The sequence below is a fragment of the Oncorhynchus mykiss genome, chromosome 1 (assembly GCF_013265735.2).
Source record: "Oncorhynchus mykiss isolate Arlee chromosome 1, USDA_OmykA_1.1, whole genome shotgun sequence".
NCBI classification, from domain to species: Eukaryota; Metazoa; Chordata; class Actinopteri; order Salmoniformes; family Salmonidae; genus Oncorhynchus; species Oncorhynchus mykiss.
In genome coordinates, this window is record NC_048565.1 from 17,686,475 (window position 1) to 17,704,999 (window position 18,525).

Sequence of the window (18,525 nt, forward strand, 5' to 3'; positions counted from 1 at the left end):
CTCCCCAGACCTTAATCCCATTGAGAACGTGTGGTCAATCCTCAAGAGGTGGGTGGACAAACAAAACCCCACAAATTCTGACAAATTCCGACAAATTCCAAGCATTGATTAAGCAAGAATGGGCTGACAGCATGCCAGGGCAGATTGCAGAGGTCTTGAAAAAGAAGGGTCAACACTGCAACTATTGACTCTTTGCATCAACTTCATGTAATTGTCAATAAAAGCCTGTTACACTTTTGAAATGCTTGTAATTATACTTCAGTATTCCATAGTTACATCTGACAAAAATGTCTAAAGACACTGAAGCAGCAAACTTTGTGGAAATTAATATTTGTGTCCTTCTCAAAACTTTTGGCCACGACTGTAAAGAGTTTGGGAACCACTGCACTAGAGGAATGGCTACGTTCTGCGATTTATTTTTGGGCATATCTATCCAAGATATTTGCTCAGCAGCGAGTTGGACTTCACCTCATACATTTGCAAAGTTTTATAGGCTCGATGTCACTGCACCGACCCTGGCGCATACTGTTTTACGTGTTGGATCTTCTAGTGGCAAAGCCCATTTGTGTGATATATCGCACAGGGCAGTCGGTCGTCAGGATAAGCTTGTCTGGCAATACAGGAGTCCGTTTTCCCATAAGTGAAATACCGAAACAAATACTTGAAAAATAACTTTAGGTCACTGGACCACCCTCTTTGCATGTGCGAGGACTAGGTGTTGCTTATTTTTGAAAGACTCAGAGACGCTGACTTGGACCTTTTAGGGTAGGATAGACACTTTCCCCCGACACACAGGTCTCGACGTCCAGCCAATCATGGCTGGCTTAAAGGCCTCTTCTTAAAGGCTTCTGAGGAATACATACCTCACTCATACTATCAGAGAACGGGGTTACGGTCGTAACCTAAAGTTTTGTTTCTAAACAACCAACCCATCAACGCAATATCAGCTGGGTCTGGCCTACTTAGTCAATTGACTTCGATTGAACCAGAAGACAAAAACGCAGCCTGTGTTAAAAAAAATAATAATAAAAAAAAACATGTTAAGGGAAAAAAAAGCAGTCTGTGGGGTGTCTCGCTTCCTCTTCCGTCTCTGATATTAGCAATGGTTGATGCTGAAATATGTATGATTTCCGGTTGAAGGGTCGCTTTCGTTAAGGCTTCCCAAATTCGTTTCCGTGATTGTTTTGTCTGATGAGCTACAGGCCATGGACGCAGTTATAACTGGTTAACATCTAATCGCACCATTAAAGCAGAAGTTAGAAACGTGTGAGAGAAAATCTAGGGTTGAACCTGTAAGTACCAAACCTGATGTTGTTATTTCCGTAAACCGACAGTTCTAGATCCGTTTCTAACCGTTAGCTTGCTAGCCGCTGAGGCTAACTCGCTAGCCAGAACAGCCCCTGCTGTCAACACTGCAGTGTAGCTAGTAAAGCTCCGACAATTGCTTAAATTTATCCTGAAATGAATTACTGAAAACGGGTCCTTGTTAAAACATGTTTTTCCGTTACGTTTAGAGTTTGTTGGATTGCTAATCGCGTGACATATAACAATAAAACGTACTAGTTCACGTTATCTAGCTAGCTAGCCATAGAACCAACTAACGTTACCTAACTCCAATCGTCATTGTCAGTATCCGAGGATGAATCTATTTAACTTTTACTAGCTAGTTAATAAAATAGTTTTTTATGGACCTGGACAGATTACAATCCACACTTGGGCATGTTTAATGTAAGTGAATGTATGGGCTGTGTTGACACTGCCACCAACCCCTAACATTAGGAGTTTAAATAATACAAATAACAATGTAGAGTTGCTAGCTATGGACCGCCGGCTTTACCGGCTTTATCAGATTTGCAGCCGACAGTATTTTTCAGTGAAAACACGTTTCTGGCGGCCTTCTTCCGTTAAACACCGGTGTACGTGTACCCTCTGTAAATAGCCTCGCTATTGTTATTTTACTGCTGCTCTTTAATTATTATTATTATAATTATATTTTCTATTTTATTTTCTTAAAACTGCATTGTTGGTTAGGGGCTTGTAAGTAAGCATTTCACTGTAAGGTCTACACTTGTTGTATTCGGCGCATGTGACAAATACATTTGTTCGGAGCATGCTAATTAGCACCTCTGTCTTCCGTAAACACGCACTGTAACATGGATATATGGCCGTGTGGGAACACTAACCCTATAAAGGTGTGTATCAATTGAACCTTTTTGTTTTTTGATAAGGTTCTTATGCTACCAAAACCGTACTGCAAGCGATGCTTGTTAATGTTCCGACCGAGCGTCGCAGCTCTTAAACAAAACTCCCCTGTACAGTAGATGCCTTCGTCCAATGACTCTTATGTGTAATGTAATGGAACTGAGTCATGATCAACGGCCAACCCAAAACTAGCCTTGTACCACGGTAGGTGCTTTTAGCAACGCAGGGGTATTTACATACACTAGCGTTGCTTTCTATTGGATTGGGTTGCATAAAAACACTCCGTGGGAAGCCAGATGTTAAATGCAATGCTATTTCAACTTTGTGTCTGTAGGCAGGAAGGTTGGTCATTATGATTGGGGGAATTTGAGACAAAATATCTAAAGGATTTTGTTATTCAACAGACTTCCAAACATGAGTCTGTTGTAGACCCGCTTCCTCTCTACTTACCTCATGTCAAAAACAAGTTATCCCTTTTTTGTCCACATATGGCAGACATGCAGGACTTTTATTTTGACATGAGGTAAGCAGAGAGGAAGTGGGTCCCACATTTGGGAAGTCTAAGGTCCCTCACCTCCTGCCTGTAGGCTGTCTCTTCGATTTTGTGTCGTCTGCCATTTTGGTGGTTGAGTTGAGACATGCTTGATCAAGTGAAAATATAGTTCAGGAGAGGGCTGAGCACGCACCCTTGTGGGGCTCATGTGTTGAGGATCAGCGGAGGTTGGCTACCTTCAAAACCTGGAGTCGGCTCGTCAGGAAGTCGAGGACCCAATTGCACAGGACGTGGTTCAGACCGGGCTTAGTGGTGAGCTTGGAGGTCACTATGGTGTTGAAAGCTGAGCTGTAGTTGAACAGCATTCTTACATAGGTATTCCTCTTGTCCAGATGGGATAGGGCAGTGTGCAGTGCAATGGCGATTGTGTCATCCATGGATTTGTTGGGGTGGTATGTAAATTGTAGTGGGTCTATGGTGGAGGTGATATGATCCTTAACTAGCCTCTGAAAGCACTTCATGATGACAGAAGTGAGTGCTACGGGGCGATAGTCATTTAGTTCAGTTAGGCTGCCTTTGCTTTCTTGGCTACATGAACAATGGTGTACATTTTGGAGGAAGTGGGGGACAACCGACCTGGATGGGGAGCGATTGAATGTGTCCACAAACATTTCAGCCAGCTGGTCTGCACATGCTCTGAGGACGCGGCTAGGGATGCCGTCTGGGCCTGCAGCCCTGCAAGGGTTAAGGTGCTTAAATGTCTTACTCACGTCGGCCATGGATAACGAGAGCTCACAGACTTCTTGAGGGGCGGTGGCCCCCATCAGTAGCACTGTGTTTTCCTCAAAGCAGGTGAAGAAGGTGTTTAGCTGGTCCTGGAGCAAGGTGTCGGTGTCCTCGACGTGGCTGGTTTTTCCTTTATAATCCGTGATTGTCGGAACTCCCTGCCAAATACATGTCGTGTCTGAGCAGTTGAATTGCGACTCGACTTTGTCTCTGTACTGACGTTTTGGCTGTTTGATTGCCTTACAGAGGGCATAGTTGGACTGTTTGTACTCATCCATGTTCCCAGTCACCTTACTGTGGTTAAATGCGGTGGTTCCTGCTTACAGTTTTGTGCAAATGCTTCCATCTATCCATGGTGTTTGGTTTGGAGAAATTCTAATCGTCACAGTGGGTGCGGGCACAACTCAGTGAACGAGTCAGTGTATAACGTCAATGTTACTGAGGTAACCCAGAACATATTCCTGTCGTCATGATCAAAACAATCTTGAAGTATAGTAACCCACTAACCTGTGGATTGTGTGGATAAAAGCATACATATTCTTCTTTTTAGGGTTGCACATTTTGGGGAATATTCAGAGGTGGAAACTTTCCATGGGAATATAAGGGAATTAATGGAAATATATGCAAATTAATATTAATACTGTTTAAATATTTGTTTTTTGCATTGGATATATTTACCATATCATATGGAGACAGAAACATGAACATTTTACCTTATCATAAGTGGACTTAATTGCAAATGATTAAATCCTTCCAATAGAAATAAGAACAACTATTTAGTTCCGAATTTAACTTGAATTTAGTTGACTCTTCACTTGAGATGATTTCACTGAACAACAAAAGGGAAAATTGAATGATCCCCAATGATCCATCACATCTCCCAAAAACGGTTTCAACATACATCTGTAAAATGATAGTCTAGAAACTAAACTTCTCACTGGACCTCCTCAATGTCCACCTCTTGAACATCAGACTCTGAGGTCTCATCTTCATTGTCACTTTCCATCCATGTTGACGATGGCTCGTTGTCAGGCTCAAAAAGCCTAAAATTTGCCAGGATGGCCATCAATTTTTCAACCCTTGTATTGGTCAGCCTGTTGCATGCTTTGGTGTGTGTGTTCCCAAACAAGGACCAGTTGCGCTCTGAGGCGGCTGATGTTGGTCGGATTTGGAGGATGATGGAGGCAACAGGGGAAAGAGCCTCAGATACACAAGTCCCTTCCAACAGTTGGCTGATGAGATATGTTGGCACGACTGCCATATTGCATCTCCATCCCAAAGCCCTTGCTTGGAAGTGTACTTCGCCAGACTGCCAAGAACCTTTCCCTCATCCAGGCCTAGGTGGCAAGACACGGTACTGATGACACCATAGGCCTTGTTGATCTCTGCACCAGACAGGATGCTCTTGCCAGCATGCTTGGGGTCCAACATGTACGTAGTGGTGTGTATGGGCTTCAGGCAGAAGTCTTCACGCTTTTTGATGTATTTCAGAACTGCAGTTTCCTCTGCTTGGAGCAACAGTGAAGTGGGCAGGGCAGACTGTGATATGGCCATTTCTTGGAGAGACTCCTTCCCCTCCAGGAGACTGTCAAACATGATGACAACACCACCCCAACGGGTGTTGATGGGCAGCTTCAATGTGGTGCTCTTATTCAAATCAAATTTTATTAGTCACATGCGCCTTTACAGAGTCAATGCGTGGGGCTGCTGGCCAGCCGAGGTAGTATGTACATGTAGGTAGAGCCAATTAAAGTGACCATGCATAGATGACAACAGAGTGGCGGTGGGGCAGCCACCTAACTAGATGTCCTGGAGTCTTGTGGTTTGGCGGTAGAAGCTGTCCAGAATCCTCCTGGACCCAGACTGGCTTGTCGTGCAGCAGCAGAGAGAACAGTCCATGACCAGGGTGGCCGGAGTCCTCGACAACCCCCTCTTCTCACTTTTCTTGGTGAGGTAGATTGCTGCTATAACTTGATGACCCTTCACGTACCTAACCATTTTCTTGGCTCTCTTGTAGGGTGTGTCCATTGTTTTCAGTGCCATGATGTCCTTGAGGAGCAGATTCAATGCATGAGCAGCACAGCCAATGGGTGTTATGCAAGGGTAGGACTCCACTTTAGACCAAGCAGCCTTCATGTTCACAACATTGTCTGTTCTCAGTCCAATTTCCTGCTGTGGGCCAGGGTCATTGATGACTGCCTTTAGCACATCTGCAATGTAGAGACCGGTGTGTCTGTTGTCCCTTGTGTCTGTGCTCTTGTAGAATACTGGTTGAGGGGTGGAGATGGTGTAGTCAATTATTCCTTGCCCACGAACATTCGACCACCCATCAGAGATGATTGCAATACAGTCTGCTTTCTCTATGATTTGGTTGACCTTCACTTGAACTCTGTTGAACTCTGCATCCAGCAAATTAGTAGATAAAGCATGTCTGGTTGGAGGGGTGTAATGTTGGGCAAAGAACATTCAGAAATCTCTTCCAATACACATTGCCTTTGAGCATCAGAGGTGAACCAGTTGCATACACAGCATGAGCAAGACATTCATCAGCATTTCTCTGTCTACATTCCTCCATTGAGTCAAAAACACTTTTGATTCCAGGACGACCATGAGCTGTTGCTATTGATAAGGTGTCTGATTCATCATTTTCCCCTCGAATAGAAGTAGCGGGACTTTTGTCAGAGGTTGCTTCTTGTGAGCGCTGAGGGAACTTTATGCACTTGGCCAGATAATTCTGCATCTTTGTTGCATTCGTCACATATGATTTGGCACAGTATTTGCAAATGTACACAGATTTTCCTTCTACATTAGCTGCAGTGAAATGTCTTCACACATCAGATAGTGCCCGTGGCATTTTCCTGTAAAGATTGTAATTTTTTTTGTTGTAAAAAACCCCCAAATACAATTCCATGTACAGATAAATAGTTAAGCAGTTAGATTAAACAACTCCTTTGTAACATAAATGTTTTAAAATGAATTAACACCCAGTTAGCAGGCTCAAGCAAGCTAAAACCCATATGGTAGCAAAAACTAACTAGCAGAAATGGGTAACAACTTCAAAATGATTTAAACACACTTTGCTGCAGGCTACTATTTAGTAGTTAACAAAAAAACATGTATGTCATAAAATATATTCAACCACCCAGTATTGTAATCAAAACTTACCTGAAAGCTGTCTTAGTCCTTGGCTAAGACAGTGTAGTAATGTGGGCTCAATAGCATCTCATTAGTGTGCAAGACCTTGAGAATCAGCTGTACATGTGATGGAAGAGTGCACAACACATGTGATAGAAGAATACACTGTGCATGCAGAGGGTTGCAATTCCATTGAATTGGGGATTGTTCAACCAAAATATGCCAGAATACCTAGAATTGCCTTGTGTATCCCACAAAAAAAGGTTCACTGTTATAAGCTAACTTTTTGTTTGTTTGTTGATGAATTTAAGCAAGATTCCCAGGCTTAACTTCCCATGGAAAATTTCCGTGAAAATTTCTGACCCTTTGCAGCCCTACTTCCTTTCAGTAGTAATTGGATGGTTATGTTAATGTACTGTAGGCTATGTGAGTGATCTCATTTAGGCCTAAAAAATGAAGGCAGATCAACAAGCCTGACTAACCTCTGAATTGTATAGTAATAGCCAAACATTCCTCAATCTGGTGATATATTCGTGTTGAGACATTAGAGGCATGTAGCATTCTCTAGCATTGTCCTGAGTCACACATAGTTAGACCATCGCAGGAGAAAGGTTTTTCCCAAGTGAGTCGCTGAGCTGTGCCTCAATGAAGCAAGTCAAAGAACAATGGTGTGGAGATTTCTTCAAGATAGCAGTTTTTAGGGAATTGTTTTGTGAAGTCTTGTTCATCCGGGATGTTTATGGCAGATTCTGTGCTGTTTCTCTGGCTTGTCCTTGTACGATAATCCTCTTTCATGCAGGGAATTTTCAGTCTAGTGTCAGTCTCCTACGTATTCTAAAAAATTTTTTTTTTAAATGTCATGGTAGGGTTTTAGCTTTTGTTTCACACTGTAATGTTCCTTAAGAGAATGGGCATGTATTATAGTGACTGTATCAAATAAATCCAATGTCTCTGTTTTAGGTTTCCAAATCTGGTTCAGGCTTGTTGGCCGGTTAATGCATAGAGTTAAGAGGGTGAAACTTGAAGACGAAACAGAAGGTAGTTGGAAAAGGTGCGTAACTAATCTTGCATTCTACAGTGCTCATTTGGTCAAATGTTGGACCTTTTTAACCTATACAACTAGCTGGTCCGTCTGTTCTCATCGTTTACTTGTATTCAATACTCAGTAACATGTATGTACTTATATTCAGCTTTGTATCATGTTGTTGGTGACTTCTATTGTTATGGGTCAGTTATTCAGCTTTCAGAATGACTGCTGTAGATGAGCTCTCGGACAGCTCGGAGGTAGTGGAGATGGAGGACGTGCCCTCCCAGTTCTTTGTGGAGAAGCACTCATGGGACGGCCTGCGGAACATCATCCATAGTAGCCGCAAGTACACGGGCATGGTCATCAACAAGGCCCCGCACGACTTCCAGTTTGTCCAGAGGCAGGACGAGTCAGGCCCATACTCCCATCGACTCTACTACCTTGGTGAGGTCACACCTCCACACCCTCACTGGAAATCCCATTATGGATTTTGAGGAGTCGTCATAACTTCTGTCAACAAACAGCACCGCAAAGGTGACAGTACGGTGTATCGTAATTAACTTATGTGAATAGGTGTGGGAAATGGAGGAATCTCATGTGTGTATTTGATCTCTTCACTTGTGTTTGATTCCCTCTGCACCATTAATGTTAGAAGGTAGGCTATAGGGAACATTACAATGGGAAGAAACTCTTTAGGACAACCTCAGAACAACCAATATCAGTGACAATATCCTTGAACTTTGTGGTTACACAGACAAAAGATAAACAGACTTAGCGATGCAAATATATTCTTTAACTCAACCCGTTTCTTCCACTCCATGTTCATATAGGAATGCCCTATGGAAGTAGGGAAAACTCATTACTTTACTCAGAGATTCCCAAGAAGATTCGGAAAGAGGCCCTTCTGGTGTTGTCGTGGAAACAGATGCTAGATCACTTTCAGGTAATGAACCCTCAGCCCCTTCCGCTGGGCTCCCTTTTGCCACTTGTCGGATTTCTGGGAAATCTAAACATAAATGTTGTTCACCTCAAGAAGTTCGTCACACATTCACAAGGCATTTCTGCATGCATGTCCTCATCCACAGCACTGATGTGAACTATGTAGAGGAGGACATACACGGGTCAGCTCAGTTGGCACCTAATGGAATACTACTGTACTTCCGACCTTTGGCAGTGCCTGTGTTTGTCTATGCTCTGTTTATGACACAGCCATCAATACTATGCCCCCCAAAAAGCATATTATCATTAATTTCCCCTGTAAACACGAGTGGAAAAATGAAGGTACCACTATTGTTGCCCAGAAAACCGCACTTTGGTTAAAGCCAAAACACGCTGGTGTTCATGCTAAGCTAACACTGCATTGCTGTCTCACTGTCTGCTACGTATCTTCCCTGACCATCAGGCCACCCCTCATCATGGGGTGTACTCCCGGGAGGAGGAGCTGCTGAGGGAGAGAAAACGTCTGGGGGTCTTTGGGATCACATCGTATGATTATCACGCCGAGAGCGGCCTTTTCCTGTTCCAGGCCAGCAACAGCCTGTTCTACTGTCGGGACGGAGGCCATAATGGCTTCATTGTGAGTATTATTTACACGACACAGCTCATACCTTCCTATTAAAGTTAGGATCATACTGTTGTTAACACAATACAGTTATCTTGGCATCTTGGTTATTTAGGTGGTCATGAAAGCAAAGTGTCATGAAAGCAAAGTCCTTCAAATATATGTACGGTAGTCCGAACTTGTACATTGTGAAAATGAAGAAGTGTGCAAAGTGCTCTGTGCGTTTTTAAATGAAATAATTGTTCAAAGTGCTCTGTACAGTCGTGGCCAAAAGTTTTGAGAATGACACAAATATTAATTTTCACAAAGTCTGCTGCCTCAGTTTGTATAATGGCAATTTGCATATACTCTAGAATGTTATGAAGAGTGATCAGATGAATTGCAATATCCCTCTTTGCAATGCAAATGAACTGAATCTCCCAAAAAACATTTCCACTGCATTTCAACCCTGCCACAAAAGGACCAGCTGTCATCATGTCAGTGATTCTCTCGTTAACACAGGTGTGAGTGTTGACAAGGCTGGAGATCACTCTGTCATCCTGATTGAGTTCAAATAACAGACTGGATACTTCAAAAGGAGGGTGGTGCTTGGAATCATTGTTCTTCCTCTGTCAAACATGGTTACCTGCAAAAAAACACGTGCTGTCATCATTGCTTTGCACAAAAAGGACTTCACAGGCAAGGATATTGCTACCAGTAAGATTGCACCTAAATCAACCATTTATCTGATCATCAAGAACTTCAAGGAGAGCGGTTCAATTGTTGTTCAGCTGCAGGATCGGGGCACCACCAGTACAGAGCTTGCTCAGGAATGGCAGCAGGCAGGTGTGAGTGCATCTGCATGCACAGTGAGGCGAAGTCTTTTGGAGGATGGCCTGGTGTCAAGAAGGGCAGCAAAGAAGCCACTTCTCTCCAGGACAACATCAGGGACAGACTGATATTCTGCAATCGGTACAGGGATTGGACTGCTGAGTACTGGGGTAAAGTAATTTTCTCTGATGAATCCCCTTTCTGAATGTTTGGGGCATCTGGAAAAAAGCATGTCCGGAGAAGACAAGGTGAGCTCTACAATCAGTCCTGTGTCATGCCAACAGTGAAGCATCCTGAGACAATTCATGTGTGAGGTTGCTTCCCAGCCAAGGGAGTCCATGACCAGGAAACTCCCCAGACCTTAATCCCATTGAGAACGCGTGGTAAATCCTCAAGTGGCGGGTGGACAAACAAAAACCCCACAAATTGTGACAAATTCCAAGCATTGATTATGCAAGAATGGGCTGACAGCATGCCAGGGCAGATTGCAGAGGTCTTGAAAAAGAAGGGTCAACACTGCAACTATTGACTCTTTGCATCAACTTCATGTAATTGTCAATACAAGCATTTCATAAGTACCAAAGGCTTTTAATTATACCTCAGTATTCCATAGTAACATCTGACAAAAATATCTAAAGACACTGAAGCAACTAACTTTGGAAATTAATATTTGTCATTCTCAAAACTTTTGGCCATGACTGTACATTGCTAAAGTGAAGTATACAAAGTGCCTTATACACTTCTAAAATAAAGAAGTATACCAAGTGGTCACCTACAAGTGTTTGTGATAGAAAAGACTTTGACATGTAGGCACTCTGGTAACCAACCTGTCTGTTGCATGGTAACTTCTATACCTGAAAGTCTGTGTGATGTTTAGCAGGCGTCCCCCATGAAGCCTGTAGAGATTAAGACCCAATGCTCAGGCACTCGAATGGACCCCAAGATCTCCCCAGGCGACCCCACCTTCATGGCCTTCATCAATAGCAACGACCTGTGGGTGGCCAGCATCGAGACTGGGGAGGAGAGGAGACTCACCTACTGCCATAAAGGTTGGCACAAATGATGTATAGCAGTGGTCACCAAACTTTACTGAATCAAGATCACTTTCTGAGTCAAAATTCAAGCCGAGATCTACCTCTCAGATAAAAAAACAACTTAAGTTTTTGCAACATTAACCATATAAAAACAGTTATATAGCAATGAGGTTTGTGCTATAGGCCCAATACAATATTATTCAACATTTTAGATATATGATCACATGTAATGGATCATTTGTTGTATTACTTGTGAGGCACAGCTGAGTGAGCATAATTTTTTTTTTTTACTGGACTGAAGGCCTGCATCTGATGGTCAGTGTGAGGGGAGAGAGGGTAGTGATGGGCGTTCTGAGTCTTTTCGGTGAGCTGGCTCATTTGGCTCCATTCACGTAAAAGAGACTGCTTATTTGGCTCCCAAACTGCTCTTTGTTCAAAATGCTTAAAAAAACGACCTAGAACCATGAACAAATGTACTATCTGCAATGTAAAGCCCAAAAGGTAGGAGACCATTATGTCAGATTGTGAAATGCGTGTTCAAGTACATTTTTACCTGGACAAATCGTTAGATGGCCTGCCAAAAAAATAGGTTGTTTTTTTTACGATAAAGAAAAGGCTAATAATCACTGTTTGGAAAAAAGACCGTTCAATGCATGGCTGAGCACGTATAGCGTAGAGTAGGCCTAGGCTATATCAGATAGCCTACCTACCTTTCTTTGGACAGAATTTATTTTTTGGCTTTTTATAAACACATTTCCTGTAATTCTACTAGACTTTACATGACTAGAGGCATTGGCAGAATCTTTTTTATTACAACAAATTACCAATAGCCTACTTTACTGACAAACATATCAATAAAAATGATGTCCATATAAATAGGCCTACAAGAAGGGGAGACACAAACAGAATATAACATCCATCTAAACTGGAGGAGGAAATTGTCCAAAAACAAACTTTGCACTGACCCAACAATGATAAAGAGTGAATATGCGTAGTGCACCCTCACCAATTAATTTGAGAATTTGGATAACTCAGACAGATTTAGTCTTTTCATTGCTTTCTCATTACATCAATAACCATTTGCTTTCCAAACTATGTTTTCCCGTGATTGTATTTTTAAATATTCTGATATGCCTGGCTGGGCCTCTACTTTTCACTGACAGTCGCTACACAACAATCATCTGCCCATATTGTGCATGCTGCCTTTCCTTCTGACTGTAGGCAATGCGATGTAAGAGTCTAATGATCCTCTGTGGCCAAATCATGCTTTAGTAGCCTATTTTGAATTATTTTATTTCTGTATAATAGACAGGAGTAGGCTAATCATGAGCTATATAATTTGGGCAAATTTAATTCAATTAGAGAGCTTAGCTTCCCCTAGCTTGATGAATGAGCCCCTTATGCATGGGATTATATATGTGTGTGTCTTCTCGAAATAGACTAAATAAATTGAGCCTAGGCTACAATACAACACAGTAAGCATAACATTTTATGTTTGTTTCATAATTATCACAGTTAAAATCGGAGAGCAACATTAAAGTCCACAAAGCATATTATTACAGTTGCATAACCTAGGCTACACAGCATGGTCACAATATTGATTCAGGAGGACCATGGACAGATACCATCCAGACAGCCTACGCAAAGAAAACAAGAGCGCGGCCTCCGCCATTTCAGCACTACCAGCTGCCTGGACAGCCTCTCCAGCGGACGAGCGTTAGGCCTTATGCTGTTGCAAAAAGTGTCATCATGGCTTATCTTAAGGGTTTTGTTCCTAATTTTCCAAGCAGTGAAATCTGCAGCTATGTCCTTGAAATCAAGTGCTCTGAGTAGATCATTCCCTAGAGCCATAAGATTAAAATGTTTGTCTTTTCCTGTCCCATTGTTGATTTGTCTGTTTTTGATGAGCAAGCTTTGAAAAGCACCACTGGCCTGATGCATAGGTAACGGGTAAAGTCAAGAATATTCGCAAGGCAATGTCAACATTGTGAAAGAATGCTTGTAGATTGCTCTGTTAGAACATGTGAAGCAATTTTCCCCCCTACTTTTAATACATTCTTTAAACTGGACAATTTCATCTGGAAAATCATGTTGCAAGTCAGATTGATATTTATTTATTTATTTATTTATTTATTTATTTATATATATTTACTTTGAAGGTTGAGTGCAGATCCATGTAGGTCTTATGTGGAAAGTGAAGGTATATTGTTAAATCCAAAGCAGTTGTTTAGCTCTTTGTATGACTCATACCTCCTATCCAACTCATCAATAAGTGTGTCAATCACAACGGTGAACACAAACAGCAAATTTCTGCTAAACTGTCATTGATTAACGACAGTCAGGCTCTGCCTCTTTTGACTCATCAGCGTGTTTTTGTCATCTTCTCAGTTGTGTTAGGTCTGTAAAGCGTTGGAACGCTTGGCGACATGTCCTTTCCTTTTGCCTCAAAGCTATCAAACTGATCCTGGGGCATAGCCACAATCTCTAAAGGAGGCCACCAAACGAACACCCTTAGACAGGTCCAGTTGGACTACCTTAAGTGCAGTGCTTTCTGAAAACGTTGGAGTATTGTGTTTCACAAGTTAAACTTGAAATAGCTTTCTCTTTATCCATTTGGGTATAGAGTGGTAGAGCCATGTTAGATTTTCATCCTCAGATACTTCTAGAAGAGACTGACTAACATTGGCATAATTGAGGCATAATGCTTTTGTTGATTGTGCATGGGCAGGCCACCTCATACTGGAAAAGGATTTGAGGGTTTCAATTAGACTGTTTTCATTTGGTTCTAAACCTGATATCGCAGTCTGCCACGCCAGGTAGATTTGGAGCAAAAGTTAAATATTGACTGCACAGGGCCTCCCAAGTGGTGCAGCGGTCTAGGCTTGAGGCGTCACTACAGCCCAGGGTTCGATCCCAGGCTGTGTCATAGCCGGCCGTGACTGGAAGACCCATGAGGCGGTGCACAATTGGCCCAGCCATCGTCTGGCTTAGGAGAGGGTTTGTCCGGCTGGGATTTCCTTGTCCCATCGCGCTGTAGCGACTCCTTGTGGCGTGCTGACTTCGGTCACCAGCAAGACAGTGTTTCCTCCGACACATTGGTGCGGCTGGTTTCCGGGTTAAGCGAGCAGTGTTTCAAGAAGCAGTTTGGCTTGGCAGCGTCGTGTTTCAGAGGACGCATGGCTCTCGACCTTCGCCTCACCCGAGTTTGTAGGGTAGTTGCAGCGATGGGACAAGACTGTAACTACCAATTTGAATATCACAAAAAAGGGGTAAAAGTAATAAAATAAAAAAATATATTGACTGCACAAACGTTAAACACGAATCTGTCTCAAGGCAGCAGTTTACAGTATTTACCCCAACCAAATGCAGAGTACAGTTGAAGTCGAAAGTTTACATACACTTAGGTTGGAGTCATTAAAACTCGTTAACAAACAATAGTTTTAGCAAGTCGGTTAGGACATCTACTTTGTGCATGACAAGTCATTTTTGCAACAATTGTTTAGAGATTATTTATTTTATAAATCACTGTATCACAATTCCAGTGGGTCAGTGGGGATACTGCTCACAGTATCAACTTTGCTTTTACTTTTACTTTTTTTTTGTTTGTCTTTGGCTCGAGGAAACTGTGCCGGCACGGTGATCCGAGCTATCTGATTGGCCAACAGTAGGCATATATACTATCAACAGCGCGAAACGAATAAATAAAACAAATAGGAACGCAAGGCTTCATCGCTGTTTTCTTTACAGAAATGTTTGGTGATTGACTAGGGGCGCGTTCGTAAATTCACTCTGGCTATCTACTCCGATTTCAGAGCACTCTCGTCTGAGTGCACCAGAGTGCAGAATAACGGATTAATTTACGAACGCTCAGCACCCGTTGAAAATGACTGGTGTCGGTAAACGTTGGCAAAAAACACATTTAAATTGTTGCCAGCAGCACAGTTAGTCACCAACGCTCTGGATAACATGATAACAGCCTAACCAGCTCTGCTAGGGTGTGAAAAATGGTCAGAGTGCGGTGTTATCTCATTTGCGTCTGGAAGTAGCTAGCCAACGTTAGCCTGTTAGCTTGGGTGCTTGACTGCCATTGTGTGGTCAGAACGCTTGGATCAACTCTACTCCTCGGCCAGAGCCTCCAAGTGTGCGCTCTGAACACTCCCAGAGCGGAGCACTCTGAATTTACGGACGCACACTCTGGCACTCCAGAGTGAATTTACGAGGAATGCCTTGGAGATCGACTGGTTGGTGACCACAGTATACCGGTCCGCCGTATTGGCACTCCCCAGAAGAAGCAGTACTCCTTAGGAATGAATGGGATTCTACAGTATTTCAATTAACTGTTTCAAGAACAAAATTACATGTTTTTTTTGTTGTAGTGGGGCCAGTAACATTAGAACTTTCAAAAATTAGGAGGATAGACTTTCCTACAGCCATGAAGGTTGGCATGCTACTAAACAAGCAAACTATTTTGAGACTGATGTTTGTCAGCTTTCAGAGTTGTGGTATTTCTCAATTGAATAGATTTCTGTTGAATGCACGCTCTTCAATGTATCAGAAAGGGTGCTCTCTTGGGGTAATACCAAAGATGCATACAGGCCTGGATTTCATTTGCATGACATTTTCATCACTAGGCAGGTAGCCTAGTGGTTAGAGCGTTGGACTAGTAACTGAAAAGTTGCAAGGTCAAATCCCCGAGCTGGCAAGGTAAAAATCTGTAATTACAATAATTACAATATAGCAATTAAACACTGGAATGGTAGATTGGCAGAAGATGAATGTGCAGGTGGAGATACTGGGGTGCAAAGGAGCAAAATAAATAAATACCAGTATGGGGATGAGGTAGGTAGATAGATGAGCTATGTACATGTGCAGTGATCTGTAAGCTGCTCTGACAGCTGGTGCTTAAAGCTAGTGAGGGAGATGTAAGTCTCCAGCTTCAGAGATTTTAGCAATTCGTTCCAGTCATGGGCAGCAGAGAACTGGAAGGAAAGAAGACCAAAGGAGGAATTGGCTTTGGGGGTGACCAGTGAGATAAATCTGCTGGAGCGCGTGCTACGATATATATGATGTGCAAATATACTAGCAAGAGTTTTCTTTAAAATAGTATCATGTAGTGTTGATGACCAATTTTGCTATTATTTTAATCTTTTAAATTAAGGTTGTTAATGAAAGGGCATCATCTTTTAACGTAAAATGGAAAGCATAGAGCATTCTCCTGACAGTGCATCCTTCTCTACCTTTTCTTAGGGATGAATAATGTGAAGGAGGACCCCAAGTCTGCAGGCATTGCCACCTTTGTAATCCAGGAGGAGTTTGACCGCTTCACGGGCTACTGGTGGTCGCCAGCTGCTCCTGAAGGTTAGTCTTTTCTGGATGGTTTTTGTGATGCTTGTCCTTATGTTTCCTTTCCCTCTACCAGAGATGTAGCTTTTGACTGAACAGGGACTCCTGATTTCTCTTTATCTTATCAATAAAATGCATTTTGTTTTTCATTACTACTGTAAGTTTAATCATTTAAAAAAGGTTAGTTAAATCTTACTGGATTGTTGAAGACAAATTAAGCCAGGTTAGGCTACTCAAACACAAAGCACATAGTGGTGGAAAAAGTATCCAGTTGTCATACTTGGGTAGAAGTAAAGATGCCTTAATGGAAAATTACTCAAGTAAAAGTTAGTCACACAGTAAAAGTCTAAAAGTATTTGGTATTAAATATAGTTAAGTATCAAAAGTAAATGGAATTGGTAAAACGTACTTAAGTATCAAAAGTACAACACATTTCAAATGTCTTGTATTAAACAAATAGCTAGGGGCACATTAGCTAGGGGCACATTCCAAAACTCAGACATAATTTACAAATGAAGCAGGTGTTTAGTGAGTCCGCCAGATCAGAAGCAGTAGTGATGACCAGGGATGTTCTCTTTTTAAGTGTCTGAATTAGACCATTTTCCTGTTTTGCTAAGCATTCAAAATGTTACGAGTACTTTTGGGTGTCAGGGAATATGTAAGGAGTAAAAATTACATTATTGTCTCTAGGAATGTAGTGAAGTAAAAGTTGCAAAAATATAAATAGTAAAATACAGATACCCCAAAAAACTTTAGCACATACTTGCTTTTGAATAAAATGGTCAACTCAATAAGTTTCTCTTTCAGACCCAGATGGGGGGAAGACCCTCCAGTTACTGTATGAGGAGGTGGATGAGTCAGAGGTGGAGTTAATTCACGTTCCCTCCCCAGCCCTGGAGGAGCGCAAGGCTGATGTTTACAGATACCCCCGCACAGGTCCGCTCTCACCCTCATCCCCACCCCAAATCGCCTTTTTTTAAGTATTAGTAGTACTGATTCATAACTTTTTATTGAACTGTATTGGCTATTATCTACATTTTCATGTGACTATTGTGGCAAGGCAGAGTTGGATTTTATACTTCAATATACAGTACCAGTCAAAAGTTTGCAAACACCTACTCTTTCAATGGTTTTTCTTGATTTGTATTATTTCCTACATTGTTCAATAATAGCAAAGACATTAACTATGAAATAACATATGGAATCATGTAGTAAGCTAAAAAGTGTTAAACAAATCTAAATGTATTTTAGATTCTTCAAAGTAGCCACCCTTTGCCTTGATGACAGCCTTGCACACTGGTATTCTCTTAACCAGCTTCACATGGAAGGCTTTTCCAACAGTCTTGAAGGAGTTCCCATATATGCTAAGCTAGGGCTGGGCGATATGGCCAAAATATTATATCATGGTATTTTTTTTTGTTTTTGAAAAGTAGAAGTTCTACATGATCCTAGGGTGGCAGCACATACATTCTAAGTGAATCTTTCTCCATTCTGATTGTTTTATACTGTTCAATTCAATTTCAACCAAAACAAATTTCAGCACTTTTATCATTTCTGCATTTCCTGCACTCAATTGCAGTGGTGGAAAAAGTACCCAATTGTCATACTTGAGTAAAAGTAAAGGTACCTTAATAGAAAATGACACAAGTAAAAGTGAGTCACCCAGTAAAATACTACTTGAGTAAAAGTATTTGGTTTGAAATATACTTAAGTATCAAAAGTACATGTAATTGATAAAATGTACTTAAGTAAAAGTAAAAATCATTTAAAATTCCTTATATTAAGCAAACCAGATGGCACCATTTTCTTGTTTTTTTTTATATTTACAGATAGCCAGGGGTATACCAACACTCAGACATAATTTACAAACAAAGCATTTGTGTTTAGTGAGTCCTCCAGATCAGAGGCAGTAGATGACCGTTCTCTTGACAAGTGCGTGAATTGGACCATTTTCCTGTCCTGCTAAGCATTCAAAATGTAACGAGTACTTTTAGATGTCAGGGAAAATGTATGGAGTAAAAAGTACAGTATATTCTTTAGGAATGTAGTGAAGTACAAGTTGTCAAACATAGTAAAGTACAGATACCAAAAAAAATGATTTAAGTAGTACTTGAAAGTATTTTTACTTTACACC

General features: G+C 41.6%; 1 protein-coding gene across 4 annotated transcripts in view; it reads left to right on the plus strand.

The window, feature by feature from the left end:
• Positions 1–1,115: 1,115 nt before the first annotated feature.
• Positions 1,116–18,525, plus strand: part of LOC110496031 (dipeptidyl-peptidase 9) — a 31,324-nt gene continuing 13,914 nt past the window's right edge. Inside the window, exons 1-8 of one of the 4 annotated variants that reach the window (XM_021571701.2) lie at positions 1,116–1,292; positions 7,577–7,667; positions 7,849–8,087; positions 8,474–8,586; positions 9,046–9,219; positions 10,892–11,063; positions 16,296–16,406; positions 17,199–17,327. In XM_021571701.2, coding sequence (XP_021427376.2) covers positions 7,612–7,667; positions 7,849–8,087; positions 8,474–8,586; positions 9,046–9,219; positions 10,892–11,063; positions 16,296–16,406; positions 17,199–17,327 — 994 coding nt within the window. In that variant the 5' untranslated portion in view covers positions 1,116–1,292; positions 7,577–7,611. Of the gene's footprint in view, positions 1,293–2,232; positions 2,407–7,576; positions 7,668–7,848; positions 8,088–8,473; positions 8,587–9,045; positions 9,220–10,891; positions 11,064–16,295; positions 16,407–17,198; positions 17,328–18,525 lie in introns of those variants that run through there. The other 3 variants (XM_021571787.2, XM_021571867.2, XM_036957861.1) reach the window with 3 other exon arrangements.